Genomic DNA, 13,843 nt, shown 5'->3' with positions numbered 1-13,843 from the left:
CACTAGTGTCTGTATGTTGCAGAGTGGACTGGTTAGTCCAACACAGAGCAGCTCCACTCCTCTGTCTCCCAGGTCATTGTAGCTGAGGTCCAGTTCTCTCAGGGGGGAGTTTGGTGTCTGCAGAGCTGAGGCCAGAGTCTCACAGGATTCATCTTCGAGTTCACAGCCATCCAGTCTGGAGAGAGGAGATAATCTGTTAGATATACAAATCCTTCATTATAATGATACTGTAAACATCAACTCAATAACAGAACTTACAGTGCTCTCTTGCAGGTTTTCACTACCGGCAGCAACCTCTGATAACCTTCCTCTGATGTGTTGTATGTCTTCAGGTCAAACTCCTCCAGCACCTCCTCTGACATCAGTAACAGGTAGGCCAGGGCTGAACATTGGTCAGGTTCTAGTCTTGTTTTTGAAAGAGTTCCTGATCGCAGGGAGGTCTGCATGTCTTCAACTAGAGAGTTGGCACCAAGTTCATTCAGACAGTGGAACAAGTTGATGATCCTTTCTGGTGAGGATTCCTCATTGATCTTGTATGAAAGGTACCTGACTGTTCTCTCAACTGTTTCCTCATTGGTCTGTGTTGTACTTCCTGTCTGTGTCAGAAGGCCTCGTAACAGATTCTGATTGGACTCCAGTGAGAGACCCAGAAGGAAGCGGAGGAACAGGTCCAGGTGTCCATTCTCACTCTTCAAGGCCTCGTCCACTGCTCTCCTGTGTAAGTAAAACAACTGGAATGACTCCTCTTCATCATTGTCGTCATCATCATCCTCATCTTCGTCATTGTTCTCCTCCTCCTCGTCCTGCTTATCATCAATCTCCTCCTCCTCCTCATCATCATCCTTGTTCTCCTCCTCCTCCTATCATCATCATCATCATCATCATCATCATCATCATCATCATCATCATCATCACTAGTGACTGCTTTGGGGGAGAAAACATTTTCCTTCTTGTCCAGACATGATTCTAAAGCATGCACTGCTGCTAGAAACTCCTGAATGCTCAGATGCACAAAGCTGTAGACCTTCTCTTGGTACAGCCCAGATTCTTCTTTAAAGATCTCTGTACACAATGCTGAGTACACTGATGCCTCTGTGACATCAAGGCCACACTCTCTCAGGTCCTCCTCATAGAAGATCAGGTTGCCCTTCTGCAGCTGTTGGAAAGACAGCTTTGCCAGTTTCAGGATCATCTCTTTGTCTGACTGAGACAGTTCCTTTGGGTTTGTCTCTGTGGCTTTGTTGTACTTCTTGTTCTTCACAATGATTTGGATGAGAATGAAGTGTGAGTACATCTGGGTCAGAGTTTTGGGGACTTCATCCTTCTCTGCCTCTTTCAGTATCATCTCAAGGACAGTGGCTGATATCCAACAGAAGACTGGCATGTGGCACATGATGTGGAGGCTCCTTGATGTCTTCATGTGTTTGATGATTTCATTGGCCAGATTCTGATCTGTGATTTTCTTCCTGAAGTACTCGTCCTTCTGTGGATCATTGAACCCTCGTACCTCTGTCACCTGGTCAACACACTCAGGAGGGATCTGATTGGCTGCTGCAGGCCGTGAGGTTATCCAGAGGAGAGCAGAGGGAAGCAGATTCCCCTCGAGGAGGTTTGTCAGCAGCACATCCACTGAGGTTGGCTTCATGACATCACAGCACTTCTCATTGTTTTTAAAGTCTAGAGGAAGTCGACACTCATCCAGACCATCAAAAATGAAAACAGTTTTGGTTTCACCATCTTCAATGCTGTCAATCTCTTTCAGCTCTGGGAAGTAGTGGGAAAGAAGTTGCATCAGACTGTATTGGTCCTTTTTCAGGTTCAGATCACGGAAAGGAAGAGGAAACATGAAATGAACGTCCTGATTTGCTTTTCCCTCTGCCCAGTCAAGGATGACCTTCTGCACAGAGACTGTTTTTCCAACACCAGCGATTCCTTTTGTCAGCACAGTTCTGATAGGTTTGTCTTGTCCAGGTAAAGGCTTGAAGATGTCGTTGCATTTGATTGGTGTCTCTTGTGTGGTTTGTTTCTTGGATGCAATCTCTATCTGTCTAACCTCATGTTCATTATTGAGTCCTCCACTTCCACCCTCTGTGATGTAGAGCTCTGTGTAGATGTCCTTTAACAGAGTTTGGTTTCCATGGTGTCCAATTCCTTCAGATATGTGTTGATACTTGTGTTTCAGTTTAGCCTTAATGTCTTGTTGGACTGTCAGCAGAGTTTGACCTGTAGGAAAACATTGAGAGTTGGGACTCATAACTTTGTGTGTGTGTTTTATATAGGCCTTTGTACCGTTCTTTGTAATATTGTATGAAACACAGTCTTACTTCTTCTGTCCAGAAGGTTGTGTGTGATCTTTAATGCATCCTCACTGTCCAAACTCTCCACTTCCTTATTGTCATCTGGTAATGGTTCCTGGCTGAAAGCAGGTGGCTGATCACTATTCATTGATAGCAGGCTGGTTGTAGGTAACTCTGCTCTGGGCTTCTGGACACTGAACAAAACAGGGAGACAGATCACCTCATCAATATCTCATCAATACCTCATCTACTTCCTTTTAACAACTGTATAATGGAACATCTAGAAGTCCTGATGTTTCTTTATAAAGATACAGTCTGCAATTGGTAAATCCATTTCTGGCATTTTAAGTGAATGATATAGACCTACATTTTATGTAATTTGGGAACACTTTTCATTAGTTTGATATTTTTAAGAGAACTGTATATTTTACATGTCATCTCTTACCTCTTAGAACTGGTGTCTTGAGTCATTTTGGAGGCAGTGGTCCCCTCCTCTCTCTCCCCAGAGAGACTCGTTTTAGAGGCAGTGGTCTCCTCCCCTCTCTCCCCAGAAAGACTCATTTTAGAGGCAGTGGTCTCTTCCTCTCTCTCCCCAGAGAGACTCGTTTTAGAGGCAGTGGTCTCCTCCTCTCTCTCCCCAGAGAGACTCGTTTTAGAGGCAGTGGTCTCCTCTTCTCTCTCCCCAGAGAGACTCATTTTAGAGGCAGTGGTCTCCTCCTCTCTCTCCCCAGAGAGACTCATTTTAGAGGCAGTGGTCTCTTCCTCTCTCCCCCCAGAGAGACTCGTTTTAGAGGCAGTGGTCTCCTCCTCTCTCTCCCCAGAGAGACTCATTTTAGAGGCAGTGGTCTCCTCTCTCTCCCCAGTGAGACTCATTTTGATGTAAGTTACAGCTCACTCAGCTACAATAAGAAATAACAGAACAGTCAATATTTCTGAACATTGTTGAAGAACCATTAACAACACATTTACTGTCTGAGGTCAAAGAGTTAAATCAGACTTCATATTGTATTCAAACATACACAGTCCAATATGTTATTCATTTGATTTGACTTGGATCCCCATTAGCTGACATTTGTCAACATCTGTTGTCCCCAACTCAACCTCTAGATGGAGCTGTAGACCTACAGCTCTACTCCATCTAACCACAACCGTAGAAACATAAACAAACCATCTATGGAGAGAAATCATCAGTATCATAACACCGGAATGCAACATCCATCCACTTATATCAGTACATCTGTAACAGTCTAAACATTACAAACCTTCTATTAGATCAAATAAGCCTCACGTAACTCCACACTCTCATAGAACTTGTTCTCAACTGGCCTACCTGGTTAAATAAAGGTGAAATAAAATAAAAGACAGATTTTGGGCAGAGTAAATCCTCTCACTTCGCCTCTTCCTCTCTGTCTCTATCTTCTCAATATAATAGACAATCTTTGCTTGCATGCAGGAACATTGGTACATTGTGGGAGGCAACCTGTCTGTCTAGGGAGACTAGTGATGAACAAGTTAGGCCTATTTGAAACATCACCATCTCCTGGCAGCATTTACCAGACAACGTATAGAAGGGAAAAATAACAGAACATAATTTATGATAGTTTTTATTTTTGTTTTGGAATCAATTACTATAGTTTTAGTTTTTCAAATGAGTTTCTTAATCATTTTAGTTTCAGATTTGGTAACCTAATTACTAGTTTTAATCATTTAATAATTTATAAATAAAAATGTATATCAGTAACCCCCTTTCTCCTGCACATGTTGCCATGGGGACATGTTGCCATGGGGGCGTAGTGAAAATGATATAGCAATTTTCTAACTAATTTCCTGCAATTCAAAGAAAACATTTTCAGTTATACAGATAATTCTACTCATGTTGCCACAGAGTGGAGGCAAATGTTAGCAGTTTTTAATGTGACAACTGATGATCAATGGGCCCCACCCCGGTTGGTAATTCAACCATGCTGACTACAAGTTTAGCCGCTAGACTAATTTACCATCTAAAAACATGTAGCTAACATGGGCTAATAGACTGACTGCTGATACACAACCACATTTACACACTGAACCATGTGTTTTCTATTATTCTAACGGTCAACAGTAAGTTGAGACCCAGACTGAGTTCCAAAACAATGTTTTATTACTGGTCCCGGGCCGCCAGTTGTCCATCCCTGGTTTAGTGAATAGACCCATGCACTGCTTGAGTTCACTTGAGGTGCGATCAGTTTATCTCGCCCGGCGCACCGGGTTTGTATTCTGAGAAAAGGCGTGCTGATGATTCAACCCGGGGTTCACAATGCGCATAGATGAGCCGGTGACGTTATATCGAGCGCACCTGCAGTTCGCCAAACGGACCACCGCCTTCCTGATCTGTCACCAGAAAGCTTTAAACTTAACATGTGATTTAGCCTCGCATTTAAATAGTTTATATGCACATTGTTGAACGTCACATTTACTTGACGAGACGGACTATTTTATTTAATGACAGCTATACATAATTCTGATGCACGTCTTCTTTCAGGAAGTGAAAGTGAGTCAGTTTCCACAGATAATCACCTTAATGTGCTGTCAATCACATAACAATAATACCATACCTCATAGCCCTGTAGCCTATAACAATAATACCATACCTCATAGCCCTGTAGCCTATAACAATAATACCCTATCTCATAGCCCTGTAGCCTATAACAATAATACCATACCTCATAGCCCTGTAGCCTATAACAATAATACCCTACCTCATAGCCCTGTAGCCTATAACAATAATACCATACCTCATAGCCCTGTAGCCTATAACAATAATACCATACCTCATAGCCCTGTAGCCTATAACAATAATACCATACCTCATAGCCCTGTAGCCTATAACAATAATACCATACCTCATAGCCCTGTAGCCTATAACAATAATACCATACCTCATAGCCCTGTAGCCTATAACAATAATACCATACCTCATAGCCCTGTAGCCTATAACAATAATACCATACCTCATAGCCCTGTAGCCTATAACAATAATACCATACCTCATAGCCCTGTAGCCTATAACAATAATACCATACCTCATAGCCCTGTAGCCTATAACAATAATACCATACCTCATAGCCCTGTAGCCTATAACAATAATACCATACCTCATAGCCCTGTAGCCTATAACAATAATACCATACCTCATAGCCCTGTAGCCTATAACAATAATACCATACCTCATAGCCCTGTAGCCTATAACAATAATACCATACCTCATAGCCCTGTAGCCTATAACAATAATACCATACCTCATAGCCCTGTAGCCTATAACAATAATACCATACCTCATAGCCCTGTAGCCTATAACAATAATACCATACCTCATAGCCCTGTAGCCTATAACAATAATACCATACCTCATAGCCCTGTAGCCTATAACAATAATACCATACCTCATAGCCCTGTAGCCTATAACAATAATACCATACCTCATAGCCCTGTAGCCTATAACAATAATACCATACCTCATAGCCCTGTAGCCTATAACAATAATACCATACCTCATAGCCCTGTAGCCTATAACAATAATACCATACCTCATAGCCCTGTAGCCTATAACAATAATACCATACCTCATAGCCCTGTAGCCTATATCACATCACATCTTATTGATTAGGCTGATCACTATGAATCAACAACAATGTAAATAAACCTAAAATAATAATTATTGAAAGTTTAAATCAATATTGTATTAACTTGGCGGATGTCTTACCCCCTAAATCATCTCTCTCTTTATGATAACCTAACTTCTCAAAAATCCTTTTCTACATGACATTGTAAAAGAACGCTACAAACCTCTGAAACATGTTTCTCCGACGATAACGTCCGTTACTTCCTCTACTTCTTTATACTAGTATTTCCTGTTTCAACTAGTGATGGTCGTTCGGTAACGAAAGGTTGTTTTTGAACGGATCGTTTGGTGAACGTCGGTAACCGAATTGCATCGGTGAACGAGCCGTTCATTTATCTCCCTGGTTTACATACAGCTACGAGGTGCTTTTTGAGCTCAAAACAACGATTACCTGCAGATAAGTGACACAATAATTCTCTAAAGAGGGTGAATCCTGACTGCAGAAACAATAAATAGTGGGGAGAGCGCGTTATTCTGGTCAAGGCTTTGTAGTGCGTAAAAAACAACTGGTGATCTAATCATTTAAATACTAGTTATCCACAAAAAGAAAAACAACTTACTTTTTTGGCAAAAACTTTTGTATTTTCCTAATGTTATGAATTTTAGTGACGATGCCAATTCTTGTTCCTGAATGTATTTCGTTATTTGGTCCTCAGAACTTGAACTCGAGATTTACCATTTGGAGAACGCAGCGTTTCCCGCAACCATATGATTGGTCGGGTAAGATTACGCGTCATCACACTCCCTCATCTGATTGGTCGGGTAGGCGGACCTTCTGACTTTGTGGCTGTGGTAACTAGTGAGCTAAGCAGATCACCACCTTTCTGAGTTTCTCAACCTAATGTCGCATTCACATCAAACAGGGAACTCGGAAAAAACCAAATCCGACTGAGAAAAATCGATTTGAACTGCCCTCTTTCTCGAGCGTTGACATCGTATTTTTCCGAGTTCCCTGTTGTTGTGAACGCGGCATAAACGTTTCACATTATTCCTTCATTTAGTTTCAATACCCATTGCTGCACGTCACTTTTACTTGGCCGAATTGACGAGAAGGATTTTTTTTTAAAGAAACTAGTTGACGTGATACACGTTTTTCTCAGGGAAGTGAAAGAGCGCAAAGACAATAATCACGATCATGTGGAGTCAATCGCCCATACGCTACCTCATAACCCTGTAGACTATAATATAACCCTGTAGACTATAATATAACCCCATACCCTACCTCACAGCCCTGTAGACTATAATATAACCCCATACCCTACCTCATAGCCCTGTAGACTATAATATAACCCCATACCCTACCTCATAACCCTGTAGACTATAATATAACCCCATACCCTACCTCATAGCCCTGTAGACTATAATATAACCCCATACCCTACCTCATAGCCCTGTAGACTATAATATAACCCCATACCCTACCTCATAGCCCTGTAGCCTATAATATAACATTGATAAATATTGACTAGGCTGATCAATATGAATCAGCATCAATGTAAGGAAGCCTAAAATGATCATTATTGAAAGTTGAAATCAGTATTGTAATAACTTAACAATTCTGCGGATGTCTTACTGCCTAAATCACCTCTCTCTGCGATGGCCTAACTTCTCCAAAACACTTTTCTACATAAAATGGTAAAAGAACGCTACAAACCTCAGAAACATTTTTCTTCGACCGACAGTGTCCAGTTCTGCCTCTACTTCCTTATAAATGTACTTCCTTGTTTCAACACAGTGGGCGGGTTCAACAGGTATAGGTTTATGTGAAGACACACAAACACAAAACACCCTCGCAGACAGACACATAGATGCACACACACACACTCTCCTTCCCGCTAACTTTAGACCATGTGTATGCACAGTTTCTAGTGGTTGAAGTATTGCATTTCAAGAAGGCAAGTAGATTAGTATTTGGTGTAAATGTGGGATATGATGGACACGCTTATTCATAACAATAACAAGGTCAATAACAAGATGTAATCATTTGCTGTTAGTGAGAAGAGAGAACATCCATTTAGTTTATCTTTGCATTTTAAAATAATTATAAATAGCCATCTATTTCCCAGACTTTTATTTATTTCGTTTCCATGATCATTGCATAATAAATTCCTCACCTTTTCCGTGATGTTTTCATTCTCACGAGGTAGCATATAGGCCTACGAGGTTACCATTCGTCCCATCTCTCGTTTAATTGAACCCACTTCACAGTAGTAAATAGATAAGCTATTTCAAGTATTTTGCTCTATGTAAAATACCAGGGCCACATTTGTAAACGTTGTCTACACACAAAATATGCCACAAAACATGCATGTGCCAGTTTTCACGCAAATGTTGTCATTTATAAAAAGTGAACTTGACATGAGAATTTGCTAATCCTCCCGCTAACTTTAGACCAGGCGTCCTTCCAGTTTCTAGTGGTTGAAGTCTTGCATTGTAAGAAGACAAAAGTAGACTAGTAGTAGCCTGGTGCAGATGGGGAATATATGACGAGACTCTTATTCAGAACTAAAGAACAGATAGACCTGGCTTAATGTAATAACAGGATGCAATCATTGGCTGTTAGTAAGGCGAGCAAAAAACGATGTTTCTTTACATTCTATAATAATTAGAAGTAGGCATACATTTCCTGTTATTGCAGAATAAAGCCTATACTCACCAAATATCATATAGGCCCAGGGGTGCCATATGGGGGAAAAACATAGGACAATTCTAAGGGCCTGTGACTGACAGGGGCGCTAAACAAATATTAGAACGTTTGGTTACAAAAATGCAATATTAAAATATTAACCTATCATCATTAATTTAAAAAATGTTTTTACAATGTTCTAATAAAACTAACGGTTTATTTTTATTTTCTTGTTTTTGGCAAAAAGTAAACATCCAGAGAGCCTCTGTCTGGTTATTGATAATGTTCTTCTACATACTGTATATCTATCTACCTCATTTATAACCAATATAACTGATATGGTTATTGATATTGTTCTTCTACATACTGTATATCAATCTACCTCATCTATCACCAGTATAACTGATATGGTTATTGATAATGTTGTTTTACATACTGTATATATATCTACCTCATTTATAACCAGTATAACTGATATGGTTATTGATAATGTTCTTCTAAAATACTGTATATCTATCTACCTCATTTATAACCAGTATAACTGATATGGTTATTGATATTGTTCTTCTACATACTGTATATCTATCTACCTCATTTATAACCAATATAACTGATATGGTTATTGATATTGTTCTTCTACATACTGTATATCAATCTACCTCATCTATCACCAGTGTAACTGATATGGTTATTGATAATGTTCTTCTACATACTGTATATCTATCTACCTCATTTATAACCAGTATCACTGATATGGTTATTGATAATGTTCTTCTACATACTGTATATCAATCTACCTCATCTATCACCAGTATCACTGATATGGTTATTGATAATGTTCTTCTACATACTGTATATCTATCTACCTCATTTATAACCAGTATAACTGATATGGTTATTGATAATGTTCTTCTACATATTGTATATCAATCTACCTCATTTATCACCAGTATAACTGATATGGTTATTGATATTGTTCTTCTACATACTGTATATCAATCTACCTCATCTATCACCAGTATAACTGATATGGTTATTGATAATGTTCTTCTACATACTGTATATCTATCTACCTCAATTATAACCAGTATAACTGATATGGTTATTGATAATGTTCTTCTACATACTGTATATCAATCTACCTCATCTATCACCAGTATCACTGATATGGTTATTGATAATGTTCTTCTACATACTGTATATCTATCTACCTCATTTATAACCAGTATAACTGATATGGTTATTGATAATGTTCTTCTACATACTGTATATCTATCTACCTCATTTATAACCAGTATAACTGATATGGTTATTGATATTGTTCTTCTGCATACTGTATATCTATCTACCTCATTTATAACCAATATAACTGATATGGTTATTGATATTGTTCTTCTACATACTGTATATCAATCTACCTCATTTATAACCAGTATAACTGATATGGTTATTGATAATGTTCTTCTACATACTGTATATCAGTCTACCTCATTTATAACCAGTATAACTGATATGGTTATTGATAATGTTCTTCTACATACTGTATATCTATCTACCTCATCTATCACCAGTATCACTGATATGGTTATTGATAATGTTCTTCTACATACTGTATATCAATCTACCTCATCTATCACCAGTATCACTGATATGGTTATTGATAATGTTCTTCTACATACTGTATATCTATCTACCGCATTTATAACCAGTATAACTGATATGGTTATTGATAATGTTCTTCTACATATTGTATATCAATCTACCTCATTTATCACCAGTATAACTGATATGGTTATTGATAATGTTCTTCTACATATTGTATATCTATCTACCTCATTTATAACCAGTATCACTGATATGGTTATTGATAATGTTCTTCTACATACTGTATATCAATCTACCTCATCTATCACCAGTATAACTGATATGGTTATTGATAATGTTCTTCTACATACTGTATATCAATCTACCTCATTTATAACCAGTATAACTGATATGGTTATTGATAATGTTCTTCTACATACTGTATATCAATCTACCTCATTTATAACCAGTATAACTGATATGGTTATTGATAATGTTCTTCTACATACTGTATATCAATCTACCTCATATATAACCAGTATAACTGATATGGTTATTGATAATGTTCTTCTACATACTGTATATCTATGTACCTCATTTATAACCAGTATAACTGATATGGTTATTGATAATGTTCTTCTACATACTGTATATCTATCTACCTCATCTATCACCAGTATCACTGATACGGTTATTGATAATGTTCTTCTACATACTGTATATCAATCTACCTCATTTATAACCAGTATAACTGATATGGTTATTGATAATGTTCTTCTACATACTGTATATCTATCTACCTCATTTATAACCAGTATCACTGATATGGTTATTGATAATGTTCTTCTACATACTGTATATCTATCTACCTCATCTGTCACCAGTATCACTGATATGGTTATTGATAATGTTCTTCTACATACTGTATATCAATCTACCTCATCTATCACCAGTATCACTGATATGGTTATTGATAATGTTCTTCTACATACTGTATATCTATCTACCTCATTTATAACCAGTATCACTGATATGGTTATTGATAATGTTCTTCTACATACTGTATATCAATCTACCTCATCTATCACCAGTATCACTGATATGGTTATTGATAATGTTCTTCTACATACTGTATATCAATCTACCTCATCTATCACCAGTATAACTGATATGGTTATTGATAATGTTCTTCTACATACTGTATATCAATCTACCTCATTTATAACCAGTATAACTGATATGGTTATTGATAATGTTCTTCTACATACTGTATATCAATCTACCTCATTTATAACCAGTATAACTGATATGGTTATTGATAATGTTCTTCTACATACTGTATATCAATCTACCTCATATATAACCAGTATAACTGATATGGTTATTGATAATGTTCTTCTACATACTGTATATCTATGTACCTCATTTATAACCAGTATAACTGATATGGTTATTGATAATGTTCTTCTACATACTGTATATCTATCTACCTCATCTATCACCAGTATCACTGATACGGTTATTGATAATGTTCTTCTACATACTGTATATCAATCTACCTCATTTATAACCAGTATAACTGATATGGTTATTGATAATGTTCTTCTACATACTGTATATCTATCTACCTCATTTATAACCAGTATCACTGATATGGTTATTGATAATGTTCTTCTACATACTGTATATCTATCTACCTCATCTGTCACCAGTATCACTGATATGGTTATTGATAATGTTCTTCTACATACTGTATATCAATCTACCTCATCTATCACCAGTATCACTGATATGGTTATTGATAATGTTCTTCTACATACTGTATATCTATCTACCTCATTTATAACCAGTATCACTGATATGGTTATTGATAATGTTCTTCTACATACTGTATATCAATCTACCTCATCTATCACCAGTATCACTGATATGGTTATTGATAATGTTCTTCTACATACTGTATATCTATCTACCTCATTTATAACCAGTATAACTGATATGGTTATTGATAATGTTCTTCTACATATTGTATATCAATCTACCTCATTTATAACCAGTATAACTGATATGGTTATTGATAATGTTCTTCTACATATTGTATATCTATCTACCTCATTTATAACCAGTATCACTGATATGGTTATTGATAATGTTCTTCTACATACTGTATATCAATCTACCTCATCTATCACCAGTATAACTGATATGGTTATTGATAATGTTCTTCTACATACTGTATATCAATCTACCTCATTTATAACCAGTATAACTGATATGATAATTGATAATGTTCTTCTACATACTGTATATCAATCTACCTCATTTATAACTAATATAACTGATATGGTTATCGATAATGTTCTTCTACATACTGTATATCAATCTACCTCATTTATAACCAGTATAACTGATATGGTTATTGATAATGTTCTTCTACATACTGTATATCTATCTACCTCATTTATAACCAGTATAACTGATATGGTCATTGATAATGTTCTTCTACATACTGTATATCAATCTACCTCATTTATAACCAGTATAACTGATATGGTCATTGATAATGTTCTTCTACATACTGTATATCTATCTACCTCATCTATCACCAGTATCACTGATATGGTTATTGATAATGTTCTTCTACATATTGTATATCAATCTACCTCATTTATAACCAATATAACTGATATGGTTATTGATAATGTTCTTCTACATATTGTATATCAATCTACCTCATCTATCACCAGTATCACTGATATGGTTATTGATAATGTTCTTCTACATACTGTATATCAATCTACCTCATCTATCACCAGTATCACTGATATGGTTATTGATATTGTTATTTTACATACTGTATATTCTGTAGTTCTTTCTCTACATTGACACTTGTTTTTATTTTTTTATTTATATTATTTATATTGACACAATATATTTCTGATATTGCTACTACGTAAGTAACCATTTGTCTGTACAGTTTCCACCTTCTGTAGAGACCCATCCACTTAGCTAGATGTGGCTGGGGGATACAGCATTTCTGTCACATGACCCATCAGTTTAATGTCTGGATTAGCATCATCTAACATTTCTACAATATTTTTATCTGGACACTTTCTGCTTACCTGGGATTGTTCCTTATTGTAGGCTACTACTTTTAGTCTTAATCTTTACTACACTACTCACTGTTTATCACATGACCTCACATGTGAATCCTTAAACAGATGGGTGGGGCTAAGGCTTAAGAGGGTGTGAACAATGCTGAATGGGTGGAGACAAAGGAGAGCTCTCCAGTAGGCGCACCAAAAACATTCAGGGGCCATTTTCACAAAAGTGGGGTTTCAGGTTTATCAACTTTCAAAGTAGAATTACTTTCCCATTGTTCCTCAAATGCAGTGTATGATATACCATTTTGTATCTCTGTCTCTGCTTTTTTCCAATGTAAAAAACACAATTTCAAATGTTGCTACGTAAGACCGAATCAAGTCTGTCGGTCACATTTAGTTTCAATGCCCATTACCGCATGTCACTTTTTACCGAATTGACAAGAGGGACAATTATTTTTCTACAAAGAAACTAGATGACGTGACACACGTCTTCCTCCGGGATGTGAAAGAGCGCAAATAAATCAATCGCCCATACCCTACCTCATAACCCTGTAGACTATAATATAACCCC

General features: G+C 37.1%; 1 protein-coding gene across 1 annotated transcript; it reads right to left on the bottom strand.

Annotated features, from left to right (window-relative positions):
• LOC106597580 (protein NLRC3-like) lies at nucleotides 1-7,699 on the bottom strand. The gene is made up of 5 exons (XM_045712353.1): nucleotides 7,613-7,699; nucleotides 2,743-3,196; nucleotides 2,325-2,491; nucleotides 259-2,223; nucleotides 1-175 (listed from the first exon to the last, which is right to left on the bottom strand). Exons 2-4 carry the CDS (start codon nucleotides 3,168-3,170, stop codon nucleotides 692-694), a joined length of 2,127 nt encoding a protein of 708 aa, XP_045568309.1. The 5' UTR covers nucleotides 3,171-3,196; nucleotides 7,613-7,699; the 3' UTR covers nucleotides 1-175; nucleotides 259-691.
• Between the last annotated feature and the right edge of the window lie 6,144 nt (nucleotides 7,700-13,843).

The sequence above is a fragment of the Salmo salar genome, unplaced genomic scaffold, assembly GCF_905237065.1.
Source record: "Salmo salar unplaced genomic scaffold, Ssal_v3.1, whole genome shotgun sequence".
Classification (NCBI taxonomy): domain Eukaryota; kingdom Metazoa; phylum Chordata; class Actinopteri; order Salmoniformes; family Salmonidae; genus Salmo; species Salmo salar.
This window is presented reverse-complemented; position numbering and strand designations above follow the sequence as displayed.